This window comes from Pinus tabuliformis, chromosome 2_1 (assembly GCF_031772625.1).
Source record: "Pinus tabuliformis cultivar Carrire ecotype Pingquan chromosome 2_1, CPIR1, whole genome shotgun sequence".
Lineage (NCBI taxonomy): Eukaryota > Viridiplantae > Streptophyta > Pinopsida > Pinales > Pinaceae > Pinus > Pinus tabuliformis.
In genome coordinates this window covers 80,257,029-80,272,484 of record NC_142299.1, presented here as the reverse complement: position 1 = coordinate 80,272,484, position 15,456 = coordinate 80,257,029, and the positions used below count along the sequence as shown (strand labels likewise).

Sequence of the window (15,456 nt, the reverse complement as noted above, 5' to 3'; positions counted from 1 at the left end):
TGGCCCCATCAAGCCAACAGTGATACAAAAACACTCGGTTGGAGAAAATAGATCATACTTCGCTCCCTTCCATCTGGTTCTTTAATTTTTATTTAGGTCGCGTATTTAGGTCTAGCCAAAATCCGCAGCTTTCCCTTAGATCTTACTGTTTTCTCCCCTGTCTTTGTGCAGCAATGGCGCTTCACACTGAGAAAACAGTGTTCGACAGACTTCGGGAGGTTGGAGATCGAGTTGGCTATGAAAAGTCACACTGGAGCCGAGGGACCGAGGTTCGAGGGAGAGGACCGAGTGGAAGGATCCCACAACTAACACACAAGAATGCAATGGGCGTAGAGGGAGTAAACAAAGATGTTGGGCATTGGGTTTTCTTAGTAGAGAGAATATTCATGGAGAGACATTAGTCTTCATTACATGGGAGCTCCAGACATTAACCAACAACATTCAGGCATGGAATATTAAAAACACATATGACAGTGTATGGAAGGTGGAGCGTTATACCAGAGTTAAAAACACAATGTTATAAACCGGTGGTAGAGGACTGTGGTATGCAGGCAGAGGATTGGCGCTCAACTGTGGTATGCCTGTAGAGGACCAGGCGTTAACTGAAGACCGTTGATATATATGGAATCGGCCTCCAAATTCGACTGCTCCAGCATGGGCACTTGCCAGACCAAAGACTTGAAAACCTCTCAACTGCAACGTTGTCGTCCGGTGTGAATACCACAACAACCGTTACTTTTATGATGCCTCTGGAATAACATGTGTAGCAAGTGCTATACCTATTGATTCTGGCATAAGGTGCGATTGCAGACTCCTCTCTGTGGCAGTGTTCTGAAATTATGGGGGTCATGTTGCCTTTTCTCTGCTCACAACATTGTTGCTTGACAACATGTCTAGAAACAGATTGTCAGCATCTCAGAACTGTGATAAAAACCCTGCAGATTCATCTCATGATGAACACAAGTGGTCGCCTACATTTTTAAAACATCAACGTTCTTTCAAAGACTGGATCAATGGTAGCACTGTGACGAGCAACAACATTAATGATGTTGAGTTGATGATATCGGTCCCTGAAGAATTTTTGAGTAATGATGAAGAATCAATGAATGCCACCCCACAACTAGTTGAAGAAGAGCAACCAACTATGCCTCAATCTGAGCTCATTGGACTGCATAGTGACTTGGACTTGGATGCTGAACAATGCACGAGGGACAAGGAATTCAAAGGTTATCTTTGGAGGAGGCACGAGATGAAATTCAGTGGGGATGGATGAGACCCTTAGATTTCCCCCCATACATGTATATCAAGATGAGAATGGTACCTTGTGATCCAAGGACAACAGGAAACTGTGGGCTTTCCGAATGACCGACGTTACCTCCATTGCAGGGAAGCTTTTCTTTAACCAATTTTTCAGGATGCCTCCTAACAGTGGTCAGTGGGAAGAGGTATCAATGGCGTAATGTTTTATACCTAAGTGGATATGAATTTGAAACTGATGCATTCAAGACTTTGAAGACACCTTTTCCAGCCCAGGTACACTTATGTATTCAGAAGGAATGCTTGACATTGCCAGAGGAAAAATTCAAGCTGCGATTAAAGATAATCACTATGGGAAAAGTAGCTGAAGGAAAGAGCTTGGGTGGCAGTAATAGAAAGATAGGCTTAGATGGCAGAGCCTTAAATTTGATGAGACCACAAATCAATTCCAAACCAAACTCAGATTGGAGCAGCTATGAACCAGCTATGAACCATATGATATAATGAACATAAAGTGACATGAACCAGTGCTCACAATAATCTCAACGCATATATAAATACGACCCTCATATAAAACGAAATTTAATGCAGGAGTAACCTTCACATATAAACCTTGAACTTCAATTAACGCACAGAAAAAGAACGTATATACCTGGATTTAGTGCAGCATAGAGCCAAATTTAGGTCCTGTGTTCTAACGGGTGTAGATTTCACAGAATCTAGATAATGCCTAGGTCTGGAAACAAACTCACAGAGAATGACCACAAAAAATAGTGGCTCAAATTGGAGCACGACAGGAATTCACCTGCTCTGATACCATGTTAGGCTCACATGGAATGTAAACGACCATAAATGATAGAACAATGAATTGCATATATTATTGACATGATATACATTTATAGTACATAGTATGACCCTTGGATTCATATTCCAAGTGGTCTCTTGGACTCCAGTGGTTGTTCACATTCCACAGCAACCCATAGAGGATTAGGTGTCCAACAAAAACTTGTTAGAAGTGTTTCTTTTCTCCTTGTCTCTTTAATTTATTAGATGTGATGTATGAATTATCTTAAAATTGGCAGCTAGGGCCAAACTCCACATGGGTCATTTTATTTATGAAAATTGATATTTTTCTTGGATTCCTCTCTCCGAGAGGTGTAGGATTGATCTAGAGATCATCCGATTCTGACATGTACAAATGAAGTTATGAATTTATTTTGATTATGGAAAAATTGTCAAGGTCGTCCAGCAAACTTATGTAGGCTCAGAAGCCCAATAGTCATGTCCATTCATCCTCAATGTTTGTTATAAATACATGACGCCTTAGCCTCATTTGGACACACTCATCTTCACACTTCTCTCTCTCTCTCCTCATTGATTGGGTGTGGATTTCTAGGCCTCTCTCTCTCCACACGTCCAAAATTTTAGGAGCAAAATTTCAGGAGGCCAAAATTTCAAGAGACTGAATTTTTGGATAGTTTGACCATGCATCGACCAGCAATGTTGACATGTTTGACTACGTTTTTGTTAATTTTAGGTATGTTCTATGCTAGATCAATTTACTTCAATTTTCACAGTTAGCTCAATAAATTTTCCAGATTAGCAATCACATCAGCATTAAAGTAAACTGCAGATTGAACATAAATATAAATCGCAGAAGACAAGCCAAGACAAGAGGACACAAGATGTGGCGCTAGCCAGGGACAAACCCCAATGTGGGGAAACCCTTGATAAATTCTTCTTTTATGTTCTTCAATAGTTTAGCAGAGAGAGAGAGAGATAGTACATTTACAACAGAAGTCAACATTTTGACTTTCTATATCTACATGAGATCAATTGAAGACATGTTGCATCAACTGATTCTCCAAGGTCACTCCTTCACCCATCACAATGTTGCATCTCATCCACTTGTTGCACCTTACCGTGCTGCACCATGTTGTACTTATCATCACAGTGTTGGACCTTAATGACCATGCTATGCACTTCATGTTGCTGCTTCTGTTACTGTGCTACTTCAATCATTGAGCTGCTCTTATCACAGACCTGCACCTAATGTTGTACTCATCGCTGATCTACACTCAATGACTGCTATGATGCATTTCATCATGCTTCATTAATCATGACTATACCTATCATTGTATTGCATTATGTGCCATTGTTGCACCATGTTGCCATCCTGACCTATGTGCTGGTTGCACCTTGCTTGCTTGTTGTCATTAGCATGCTTATTGTTACATGCTAGTTGTCCCTTGCATGCAAGATATAACATTGCATGCTTGGTGTATTTGCTGCTAAGTACCATACAACTGTCCCAATGTTAGTTAGCTATCCCTTGCATGCTGCCCTCCTTCAGAGACAAATGCTCCAGCTGTTCCGGCAGTTCTGGCTTTTCCGCCAATTTCAGCTTTTCCGGCTTTTCAGGTAGTTCGAGATTTTTTGGTAGTTCCGGCTTTTTCGACAGTTTTGGCTTTTCTGACAGTTCCAGCTTTCTGGTAGTTCTGGCTTTTCTCGCAGTTCCGACTTCCAGTAGTTCTAGATTTTCCAGCAGTTCCGGCTTTTCCGGCAGTTCCGACTTTTTCGGCAGTTTTGGTTTTTCCGGTAGTTCCAGCTTTTCCTACAGTTCCAGCTTTCCCAGCTTTTCCAGCTTTTCTGGCTTTTCCGGCAGTTCCGACAGTTCTAGCTTTTCCAGTAGTTCTGGCTTTTCCAGTAGTTACGGATTTTCCGGCAGTTCCGACTTTTCCGATAGTTCCAAATATTCCGGCAGTTCCGGCTTTTTTATTCTCCCATGACTACATTTAGATCTAGGGCAGCGTATACCCTAGGGCACTCCCTCTAGCTCTCATCTTCATCAAACCCAAAACAGGATGAAGTGAGATCACAAGAGTGAGTGTGTATGTGACATATGACTTCAAGTCCTCTTCTATTTATACTAAAACGTAGAGGTTGAATAGACATGACTGTTGGGCTTCTGAGCCTACATAAGTTGCTTGCCGACTTGACAATTTGTCCATAATCAAAATAAATTCATATCTTCATAAATACTTATCGGAATCGGATGATCTTTAGATCAATCCTACACCTCTCGATGAGAGGGATCCGAGAAAAATATTAGTTGCCATAAATAAGATGACCCACATGGAGTTTGGCCCTAGTTGCCAATTTTAATAGTTTTTGGGTGAGATATTTCTATTTGGGCAAGCCGCATTTCTAGGCACAGAAATCGAGGTCAAATGTTGACTTTGACCAGCATTGACTGCAGCTAGGGCTGACAACAGAGTTGGTTGTTTGACCATGTTTGACTGGACTATTTTGGGTTATTTTGAGGGTTGATTCATCTTGTTGTTTGGAGGCCGAAGTTGACTGAAGTTAACCAAATTGTTGAGGGTCAAATCTTCCCTTTTGACTGGCATTGACTTTTCTCATTAGGACTCTTTTACTGTTGTTACAAAATATCAGATTTGTAAATTGTACTATCTCTCTCTGTTGAACCATTGAAAACTATAAGAAGATTTGATCAAGGGTTTCCCCACATTGGGGTTTATCCCTGGCTGGTGCCACATCTTGTGTCCCCTTGTCTTGGCTTGTCTTCTACTATTTATATTTATGTTCTATCTACATTTTATTATCATGTTGATGTGATTGCTAATCTAAATATTGATACTGGGCTATTAAAGAAATTGAAGTGAAATTGCTCTAAAGCATAGAACATACCATTTTGCATCAAATTAACATGGTATCAGAGTTGAGGTGAAGACAAATCCCAAGAAAGAGCGAAAGAGAGATCACCAAATACAGTTGGACAAGGACAAAAGGCTCAATGGGTTCCTCATCCTACTTCCCAGCTGAAGACAATCTCCATGATAAATCTAACTATCATGGATGGAAGATGTCTCATGATTTTACCTTGGAAGAACAAGAAGTGATGGATTATGTGTAGGGTAAAATCCCTGAACCTCCTTCAAATGCACCGGCTGTTGCAAAGACCAGGTATAATAGGGATGAAGTCAAAGCAAAGAAGATTATCAGGGATTTCATTGACAAGCGTTTGGTGGCCTACATCTCCGAATTGAAGACCTCCTTGGAGATCTACGACATGTTGATCAACATGTTCAAGGTTAGTAATGCTAATCAAATTCTATTTCTCAAGAATAAGTTGAAAGATATTAAGAAGGGAAAGGACGAGGATATTCAATCCTACTTCTTAAGGATCACTGAGATCAAGAATGATCTACTTTTGATTGGAGAAGTCATTCCTGATAGGAAACTTACTCTCACCACCGTTGGAGAACTCCCACTTGAGTGGTATGTATTTAGAACCACAATACTCAACAATGATAGAATTCCAGGGTTTGAAGAATTGATGTCAAGATGCATTCAAGAAGAAACAAGAATGGTGGAGCAAGAAATGCCTTCTATTAGAAGCAACCCCACTGCATTCTCCGCTTATGCCAAAAGGAGAAATAATGCAGGGTCTAAAGGTCATTTCCATGGAAAGGCTGGATCTAAGGGAGGAAGGAAGGGCAAGTGCTTTGTTTGCAATAAGTTTGGCCACTATGCAAGTGAGTGTCCAAATAGAAGGGACACATCACATGATGATGATCACAATCGTTCCAAGGGAAACTTCAACAACAATGATCAAAGGAATGGCAGGTCCAATGGCAAGGGAAAAAGGAATGTGGGACATCAAGGAAATGGTAGACCCTCCAAGAGATCAAGGAACTCCAGGTATAAAGAATCCAATGTTGTTAATAATAAGCAAAAAGAGTACTATCTTATATCGGCCCTCTCCACTGCCTCTCCTCTGAACACTTTGGGAAATTGGCTGATTGATAGTGGTGCCTCAAGGCACTTCAACGTATACAAGGAAGCCCTCTCTAATCTGATAGAAAAGGAGACAAACTTGGAGATCATCCTTGGAGACGATACCACCTATCTCATGAAGGGAGTAGGGAATGTTACCCTTCAATTGAATCAAGGTAACACTATTCATTTGCAAGAAGTATTATATGTACCTGATCTCAAGAAGAACCTAGTGTCCATTTTGGCAATGGAAGATAAAGGATTCAAGGTGGATTTTATCGATGGAAAGGTATGTGTTTGGAAAAGAAATTTTAAATATGCTTTTACTCTTGGGTTTAGGGTTGACACTTTGTATCAAGTTGGAGGAAGTCCATTGGGAGCCATGTCTTGTGACACATCTCTACAATCTAAACTATGGCACCGGAGGTTTGCCTATATTCATTATAAGGCCCTACCCGATGTGAGACAGATGGTGACAGGTATTCTCGAATTCAAAGTAGAGCATGAAGGTGCATGTCTAGGATGTGACGAAGTAAAACTTACAAGGGGACCATTCCCCTCAAGTAATAGCAAGACCACAGACATATTGCAATTGATCCACTTTGACATATATGGTACGATGCCCGTAAACTCTTTGGGAGAATATTTATATTATCTCACCTTTACGGATGATTATTCTCGCAAAACTTGGATCTACTTGAAGAAGAAGGATGAAGCATTCACCTGGTTCTGACACTTCAAAGCCTTTATCGAAAACCAATCCGAGAAGAAAATCAAGATATTTAGGACTAATAATGGGACCGAGTATGAATCGAATGAATTCCAAGATTATTGCAGAGAAGCTGGCATTAAGAGGGAGACTACAACACCATACACTCCCGAGCAGAATGGTGTGGCTAAAAGGAAGAATCACACTATTGTAGAAGTTGTTAGTGCCATGCTTCATGATCAAGGGCTTCCGAAGTTCTTATGGGTTGAAGCTGCAAATACCGATGTGTATGTTCAAAACTGATGCCTTCATCAAGCATTGGACTCCAAGACTCCCGAAAAAATGTTCACTAGTAAGAAACCTGATGTCTCTCATTTTAGAATTTTTGGAAGCCTCGTATATTTTCATGTGTCAAAAGAGAAAAGAAGCAAATTGGGTGCATCTCAGAAGAAAGGAATCTTTGTGGGCTATAGTGAAAATTCTAAGGGATATAGAATTTATGTGGTTGGTCAAAGGGAATTTGAGATAAGTCATGATGTCACCTTCGACAAAGATATGGCCCTCAGGAATATCAACAACCTTCCTATCCCAAGGAAGGACAAAGAAGCTGACAACGAAAAACTGGGTGCAAAAGAAGATGAAACAATACCATATGTTGATGAACCTATGGATCTTATTGATCCTCCTCCTCAAGAGCCCTCCTCCTCCAAGAGGAGACCCTCATGGCTTAGGGAGACTTGAGAAGATGCCGAGAGACATATTGCACCAAGGGGGACCTTCCGTGAAAGCAAGAAACCAAATAGGTATCAAGGATACTTGACCATCATGAGCACTATCATTCAAAATGAGCCTTCATCATTTGAAGAATTTGTGAAGCAACAAGTACGGAAGGAGGCTATGAATGAAGAATATGAGTCAATTATGAAGAATGATGTCTGGGATGTGGTTCCTAGACCCGGGGACAAATCAGTTGTCACCTCTAAGTGGCTCTACAAAATCAAGCATGGAGCTAATGGAAGTGCAGAAAAGTTCAGGGCTCGCTTCGTTGCTCGAGGCTTCTCTCAAAAGGAAGGTGTAGATTACGATGAGATATTTGCACCTGTTTCCCGATACACCACCATCCGCTCGATCATAGCTCTTGCTGCCTCGCAAGGATGGAACCTACATCATATGGATGTCAAGACCGCTTTCTTGTATGGTTCGATCAAAGAGGAAGTCTATGTGGAACAACCTGAGGGGTTTGAGGTTCATGACTGGGAATCTCATGTATACAGGTTGAAGAAAGCTCTCTATGTATTGAAGCAAGCAACCCGGGCTTGGTATGATAGGATCGATAGCTATCTGATGAAGATGAGATTCACTAGAAGTGAAGCCGATTTGAACCTTTACTTTAAGGTTCAAAATGATAAACCTCTCATTCTGGTACTTTATGTGGACGACCTCTTTTTGACAGGTGTAGACCCTCTCATTCACAAATGTAAGAGGGAGTTGGCTTATGAATTTAAGATGAATGACCTAGGACTGATGCACTACTTCCTAGGGTTGGAGGTCTCGCAAAAGGCAGGTGAAATTTTTCTATCTCAAGGAAAATATGTTGGGAAGATATTGGAAAGATTTGGGATGGTGGACTGCAAGCCTTTGACTACCCTGATGGAACTTAACTTTAAGAAGTTATGTGGTAGGGCTGCTAGACCTGAATTGGGAAATGCTTCTGAGTATGGTCAACTCATAGGAGCATTTATGTTCTTGGTAAACTCCCATCCGGACAGATGTTTTGCAGTTAACACATTGAACCAATATATGGTTGAGCCTCATCATATACATTGGATTGGTGCCAAGAATTTTCTGAGATATCTTCGGGGCACAATCACTCATGGATTGAGATACATTGCCGGAGATGTGAGGCTGCATGTTTATTCTGTTGTTGATTGGGCTGACAGTGTGGTGGATTACAAGAGCACTTATGAATGTCGTTTTTCTTTGGGTTCTACTTCGATAACCTGGATGGGCAGGAAGAAGAAATCGGTTGCCTTGAGCACCGCTGAGGTCGAGTACATAGCTGCTAGTATGGCCTCCTATGAAGCTGTCTAGTTGAGGGAGCTCTTCAGTGAGTTGTTTGGACATGTGCTGGATACCATGTGATCCTATGCGACAATCAGAGTGGGATCTGATTATCAGAGAATCATGTGTTTCATGATCACTCCAAGCATATAGATATGTACCACTTTATTGGGATATGGTACAACCATGAGCAATAAAAGGTACAAACTATTCCTGATTTTATGTAAAAATTTTAAAATATACAAATATTACCCTGCTTACCCTTTAAAAAAAAATTATTAAACTTATTTAAAATTTAAGATCAGAGATTTGACTCGTGAACAGTTGAGAAGATGACAGCGAAGGTGAATAACTGATTTCAAGAGAGAAAAAATAGAGAGAGACTCTCTTTCTTAACAGAAAAAGGCTCCGTTTCCTTTTGCGTTGTATCTAATTCCTGATCTGAATTGAATAAACTATTCTTATGATCTGGGTTGAATGATACTTTCTTTGGACTATCGCAGAAAAACTTGTTAGAAGTGTTTCTTTGCTCCCTGTCTCTTTAATTTATTAGATGTGATGTATGAATTAGGTAAGAAAACCTCTTTTAAGAGATGCATTACCTTCTCTATTTCCACTTTTAGACAATCTATTACAGCTGCAGGCTCTTATTTATGTGTATGTTTGAAAAAGATTGTAACAGATTTGCTTTCCCAGAAGATAGCATATTCACATCGAGTTCTTTGTTTTGGTTAATTTGCAGGTTCTGGAGTATTTGATTGTTTGCTTTTATAACAGAATTGTGGGGCTTTCATCAGGGGGCCTCTGCTATATGTGCATATCAAAATAAACCGTCACACAAATAAATAGATTAGAATGTTGATTTACTCACTTGGAATATTTTGACGAGTCAATCTGATAACAGCACCTGTTGTAGCCTTCAATTATCAATTCGGTTGCCTCTTTGATTAGATTGTGCATTCCTTCATCTTCTTTCAACTGACGGCGTTCTCTAAATTGTCTGACAACTTTGGCCAGAAAAAACATTTCCTTCAGAAGACGTAGGCACTCAGCTTTATTGGCTTTAACTTCTTCGAACCTCTGGAAGATATTCTCTACCACAAGAAGACCTGCAGTAACCAACTGTGTCGGTCCCAGACCTGCAACAGCTGTCTTGATCACCTCCCCAGGAATAACACTTGTCTGAAATAAACATACAAGAAAAATTTAGGGGATGCACAACACAAACAAGAAGAATTTGAGCATATGAATAAAAGGGTTTGTAAATAAAACATTGTCAAATGATGAAGGTCCAAGTTTACTACGCACAACGACATTGATTCCCCCTGATATCAGCTTCTTTAATTTGGAGAATGTTTTGGAGGTAGTGGGCCAATATTGTTGAGCCCCTTCTGTTTGTGGCGGTTTTTCCCTTTCCTGGAACAAAAGGAAACGGAATTTCATTCATGCTGTTTTCTAAATCTGCAGGTCATGATGTCCATATAAAATCACACAATATCTATAGCGATACGCTTTTACCTTGATGAGTCGCAAGCGTTCGGATATGCGCTCAATAAGGGCATCCAGATCCACGTCCACGTTGTCTCCTTCAAGCCCAGCAGCATCTTTGTTTGTGTTGGTAATAGAAGAGGAGGACGTTGTCCCTTGAAAAGAAGAGTGGGCTTCTCCAGGTTGAGTAGAGGAGGAGGCAACCGATTGTTGGGAGTGATGAATATCATCTGTCGCCATGGCCACCGTTGGAACGCGGGAAGAAGCGGAGGAGGTAGCAGTTTCTGGAACGGTGGAAGAGGAGGAGGCAGCACATGGTAGAGCTAATGGAATGGAGGAGGCACCACCTGATGGAGGAGAAGGCACCACCTCATCCTGCTTTACAACAACAGCGCAAGAGGCGTCTTGGTCTGCAGAAGAAGATGAAGAGGACAGCTCGATACTCTTGCCTTGGGCACCAGAAGTTGACGATGATGGAGGGGTTTGGAGATGATGTCCTATTGCTACGATTTCTGTTGGAGAAGGAGCGTTTGGATCGACAGCTGCAGCATCTTTGTTTGTGTTGGTAATAGAAGAGGAGTGGGCTTCTCCAGGTTGAGTAGAGGAGGAGGCAACCGATTGTTGGGAGTGATGAATATCATCTGTCGCCATGGCCACCGTTGGAACGCGGGAAGAAGCGGAGGAGGTAGCAGTTTCTGGAACGGTGGAAGAGGAGGAGGCAGCACATGGTGGAGCTAATGGAATGGAGGAGGCACCACCTGATGGAGGAGAAGGCACCACCTCATCCTGCTTTACAACAACAGCGCAAGAGGCGTCTTGATGTGCAGAAGAAGATGAAAAGGACGGCTCGATACTCTTGCCTTGGGCACCAGAAGTTGACGATGATGGAGGGGTTTGGAGATGATGTCCTGTTGCTACGATTTCTGTCGGAGAAGGAGCGTTTGGGTCAACAGCTGCAGCAGAAGCATCTGGCAGGCCAGAGGGAGAAGGGGTGTTCCTCCCCGAAAAACAAGAAAAACAGGAGCAGCAGCAGCTACTTCTCCTGGTCATTGTTGCTAGAACAAGGTAAGGTTGGAAGGTGAGGATGAGAATAGGAAAAACAAGGAACAATGAGAGTCGAAGAACTGAAATTTGAGAGGTAGCACTTCTCTGAATTCACTCACCTCAACGCATTATATAGGCACGTTCAATCTAGTAGCTTGCAAAGTCACGGATTCCACACATAAGATAAAGCGAAAGTGATCAAATTTATTCTGCAATTTGGACGTAAGTATAACAACCCACAAATGCTTTAGAAGTCGTGTACGGAGCGGAGGAGTTGTTTGGACAACTAAAAATGAGGATTAGGAATTGTCGGGTCTAAAAATGTTTTAGAAGTGAGAGGAGGAATTGTCTGAAAGATTAAAAATAAGGAATTGAGGAATGGTCGGGTCTGAAAATGTTTCAGAAGTCTTGTAAGGAGCGGAGGAATTGTCTGGACGACTAAAAATGAGGAATTGAGGAATTGTTGGGTCTGAAAATGTTTTAGAAGCCGTGTATGGAGTGGAGGAATTGTCTAGATCACTAAAAATAGGAATTGTCTGGACCGCTAAAAATGTCAAGGCCAAAAAAAATTATGAAATTTTGTAATAGCAGTGTTTGAATCATATTTTTTATGGTGGAAATGGATACAGCATCCTCAAAAAACCTTATAGTACCCAAAATCTTTAAATTTCACAGGCTGTTTTTTTTTACTAAAAAATTATAAAAATTCTAACCAAAATCCTATATAAATTTTTGTAAATCCAAATTACATCTCTCAAACTTCAACATCAAAGTTGCCTGAAAAATTTTAATGAGTCTGAATTTATTTTCACCATAAAAAAAACATAAAACATTACCCAAATTCCTATCACTTTTCACCGTCCAGTCCATTCGTAGTCAACTACGATAATTATGATTGTGCTCACGGGTTACCTTCGGATGAAATGACGCGTATCATGATGCGAATTCTATTTTCGATACGTGATTCGAAGGCAACATAGTCGAAGTGCTAAATTCAAGGAAATTCTTTTTTCACTTACAAGTCATTTTTTAAGGTCTTCTTTAAAAAATTTAAAAGTTTTTTTGAAGAGTTGGGTAATTTTTTCTGAGGATGTTTTTTTTTAATTATTTTGTAGGTTATAAAACTTAAATTAAGATGAATGGATTTTTAATATTTTAGAATCTTACGTATAAATATATGTTTATAAAGATAAATAGTAAAGGATATATTAATAAATATAAAGATATTAAAATTTTAAAGTTTATGAAAAAAATTATTAGATTTTTTTTAAATTTATTATTATTTAGATGTGGTGTAATATTTTTAGTTGTAAATTGGATAATGAGTTGTATATAGTTTATATCATTTGTTGTTTTTATAAATAGGTTTTTTTTTAATTTTCTAGGCATCTAGTGAGATTTGTAAAGGTTGTTTTTTTTCCTTTGTTATTTCTTATTATTGTTGAAGTTCTAAGTAGACTCATCGCATAACCTAGGTTTTTGGATCTTCTAAAAGGAACCAAAATTTCTAAGTCAATTCAAGTCTCAAATCTTCTATTTTTCGATGTTATTCTATGTTGTGCACATGGTGGATGGAGAGACCTGGTCTCTCTCAAAAGATCAATCAACTTGTTTTACTCTTCCATTGAATGGAGATTAATGTCCAATAATTTTGTTTGGTTTCCCATGGAAATTTCGAAGCCATTAGTACTCAAATGATAACTCTTTTTCCTTTTCCTCATAAGTAGTTGTATGGCGGTCTTAATTATCCAGGGGATTTTTTGAAATCAAATAAACACAAGAAGGTAGTCTAGCTATGGATGGTGAAAAAGGTGGAAGCAAGAGTCTCCATTTCACCTCTTAGATTCCTCTCTCATAGAGGCCATTTAGTGTTGATGAAGTTTGTACAACAAATCATTCAATTCTATTGGACCTCCATTGTTTCAATTCCTAAAGGAATTCTTTCCATGTTCAGAAAAGTCAATTTCCATTTTTTATGGTTCGGTGCTAGGAACGTAAAATGTATAACTCTGATTAAATGGGATCAATTAGTAGCTCCCAATGACCTTGGAAATTGGGGTGTCAAAAATATTTATCTGTTTTCCCAAGCTCTTTCCAGAAAAAGTTTGTGGAGACTCACCCAAGGAAACTCTCTTTGGGCAAGGTTACTCAAGAAAAGTATTTTCTGGGAATGTCATTTCCTTATTGGTTCAAACATCCTCGAAAATCCACCAAAGACTCTATATTGTGGAAAGTACTTGTGGGAGATTTCCTCCTAGTTGATAAATGGGTAACCTAGTGGATCAGGGATGGTCATAATATAATATCATCGAAGATCCTTGGATCGGTGTTGGTAACAATTATCTCCTCCCTGATCCCTTTCTACAAGTGACTTGATAGAAGAACATTTATTATGTGATTGATGTGAAGGCTTAATCTCCATAACTCAGAGATAGAAGTGGATGGAAGTCAGTCATCTCATTAGGCCTAAATGGAGATGTTGTTACGAACTTGGATTGTTTCATTGGTCTCTTGATTCAAACTTCATCACATTTAGGGATAATGTTCCAGACTCAATTTCTTGGTCAACTAAGCCACAAATAGGTGAATTCATGACAAATTTGGGGGTACAAAGCTTGGTTTGAAGATAACTTTGATGGTTGGAAGTTATGGTGGTGGAAGGTAATTGGGAAATCCAATGCCCCATTCAAAGTGAAACTTACTACTTGGTTGGATCTCAGTCGAAATTTTTTAACTCGGGATGTACTTATTAAGCATAGTTGGATTGGGCCCAACAGATGCCCTCTATGTAAAATTTAGGAAGAATCCTCATTAGATTTTTTTGTCCACTGCAGGTATGTATCTCAAATTATATATCTCATTTGGAGGGAATTCAATCCCAAAGTTATCTAGGATGGTTATGTTCTTACATATTCTATCAAATTTTGGTTATCGGATAAGTTGGTAAGATCCTTTACCAACTAGCCATGCATTCTTTCAATTGTATTTGGAGAGGTTGTAATTCGAGCCCTTTTAAGGAATTTGATCTTTCTCTTGAATCCTATGAGACTAAGATCATCTCCCTCACAAAAGAATTTAAGTCTAAGCCAAAGAAAAAAAAATCCAAGGATGCCTCATATGTTAGAACTAGATTTTGACATTCCATGGGGATTTTTCGATGGGGCCTGTAAAGGCCACCTACCTCAGTGTGGTGTAGGTTTTGTACTATACTTCAACCACTTTCATTTTATGTCCTATACATTTTCCCTTGGTAGATGATCCAACAATGGGGCTAAGTTCATAACCCTTTCATTCCTCTTGGAAATAGCATACAAAAAAAGAGATAAAAAAATATTTAAATAATGGGTGATTCAAAATTGGTCATTGATTGTGCAATCCATAGAGCCTTAGTTAGCAATGTTAGTTTAGAATGTATTATGCATGATACACAATAGGCATCTCAATATTTTGAGTGGATTTATTACTGCCATATCCTCCAAGAATTAGACGAGGAAGTTGATGCTTTATCCAAAGAGGCTCTTTATTTGCCTACTAGATCTGTTGGACTTTGCGAATTTAGTGATGGGTTTGAGGTAAAGTCCATGGAGACCTTTCTCTGATTCATTTTGACAGTATTAGTCTATTATATAAGTTAAAGGGAATTTTATTTTTTTGTTTGAAGGGAAGTATGAAATGGACATAGACATATATGGTGAAAGCCAATCATTTTTTGATGATTTTATTACACATTAGATTGTACACATTCAATAAATGAATATATATGATATTTTTCCTTGAGAAAATAAAAAAGATACTCAAACATTCTTTATTTATTTTTAAATCAAAGATACAATTTTTTGGTTAAATTATTAATAAGTTTTTAAAGGAGTATTTTATTATCATGTGATGAGTGTGTTGGTAGTTATTTCCATTGATGTCAAGTTCATGGGGAGCCTATTGATTATATTAGTAATGTGCTAAGCTTATGATGTCATTGATGTCTTGGTTACTTACTAAGTAGCTTATATTTGAAGGCATTTTTCCTATAGGTACCTTGTTCGAAAGACCATGAAAATTTCTTGGTTGGATAACCCTCTTAGAGAGCTTTCCAATGATAT

At 39.2% G+C, this 15,456-nt stretch overlaps 1 protein-coding gene across 1 annotated transcript; it reads right to left on the bottom strand.

The window, feature by feature from the left end:
- Positions 1-9,679: 9,679 nt before the first annotated feature.
- On the bottom strand, positions 9,680-11,636 carry LOC149198865 (uncharacterized). Its single transcript, XM_089399321.1, has 3 exons — positions 10,346-11,636; positions 10,136-10,243; positions 9,680-10,009 (listed from the first exon to the last, which is right to left on the bottom strand). Exons 1-3 carry the CDS (start codon positions 11,363-11,365, stop codon positions 9,695-9,697), a joined length of 1,443 nt encoding a protein of 480 aa, XP_089255447.1. The 5' UTR covers positions 11,366-11,636; the 3' UTR covers positions 9,680-9,694.
- Positions 11,637-15,456: the final 3,820 nt, after the last annotated feature.

What these genes read in the sequence shown, in the direction of transcription:
- LOC149198865 (XM_089399321.1), bottom strand. Translation starts at nt 11,365, where the DNA reads ATGACCAGGAGAAGTAGCTGCTGCTGCTCCTGTTTTTCTTGTTTTTCG. An exon ending in AACGCTTGCGACTCATCAAG is followed by an intron (nt 10,244 to 10,345) that starts GTAAAAGCGTAT and finishes CTTTTGTTCCAG; the next exon opens with GAAAGGGAAAAACCGCCACA. An exon ending in CAGGGGGAATCAATGTCGTT is followed by an intron (nt 10,010 to 10,135) that starts GTGCGTAGTAAA and finishes TGTTTATTTCAG; the next exon opens with ACAAGTGTTATTCCTGGGGA.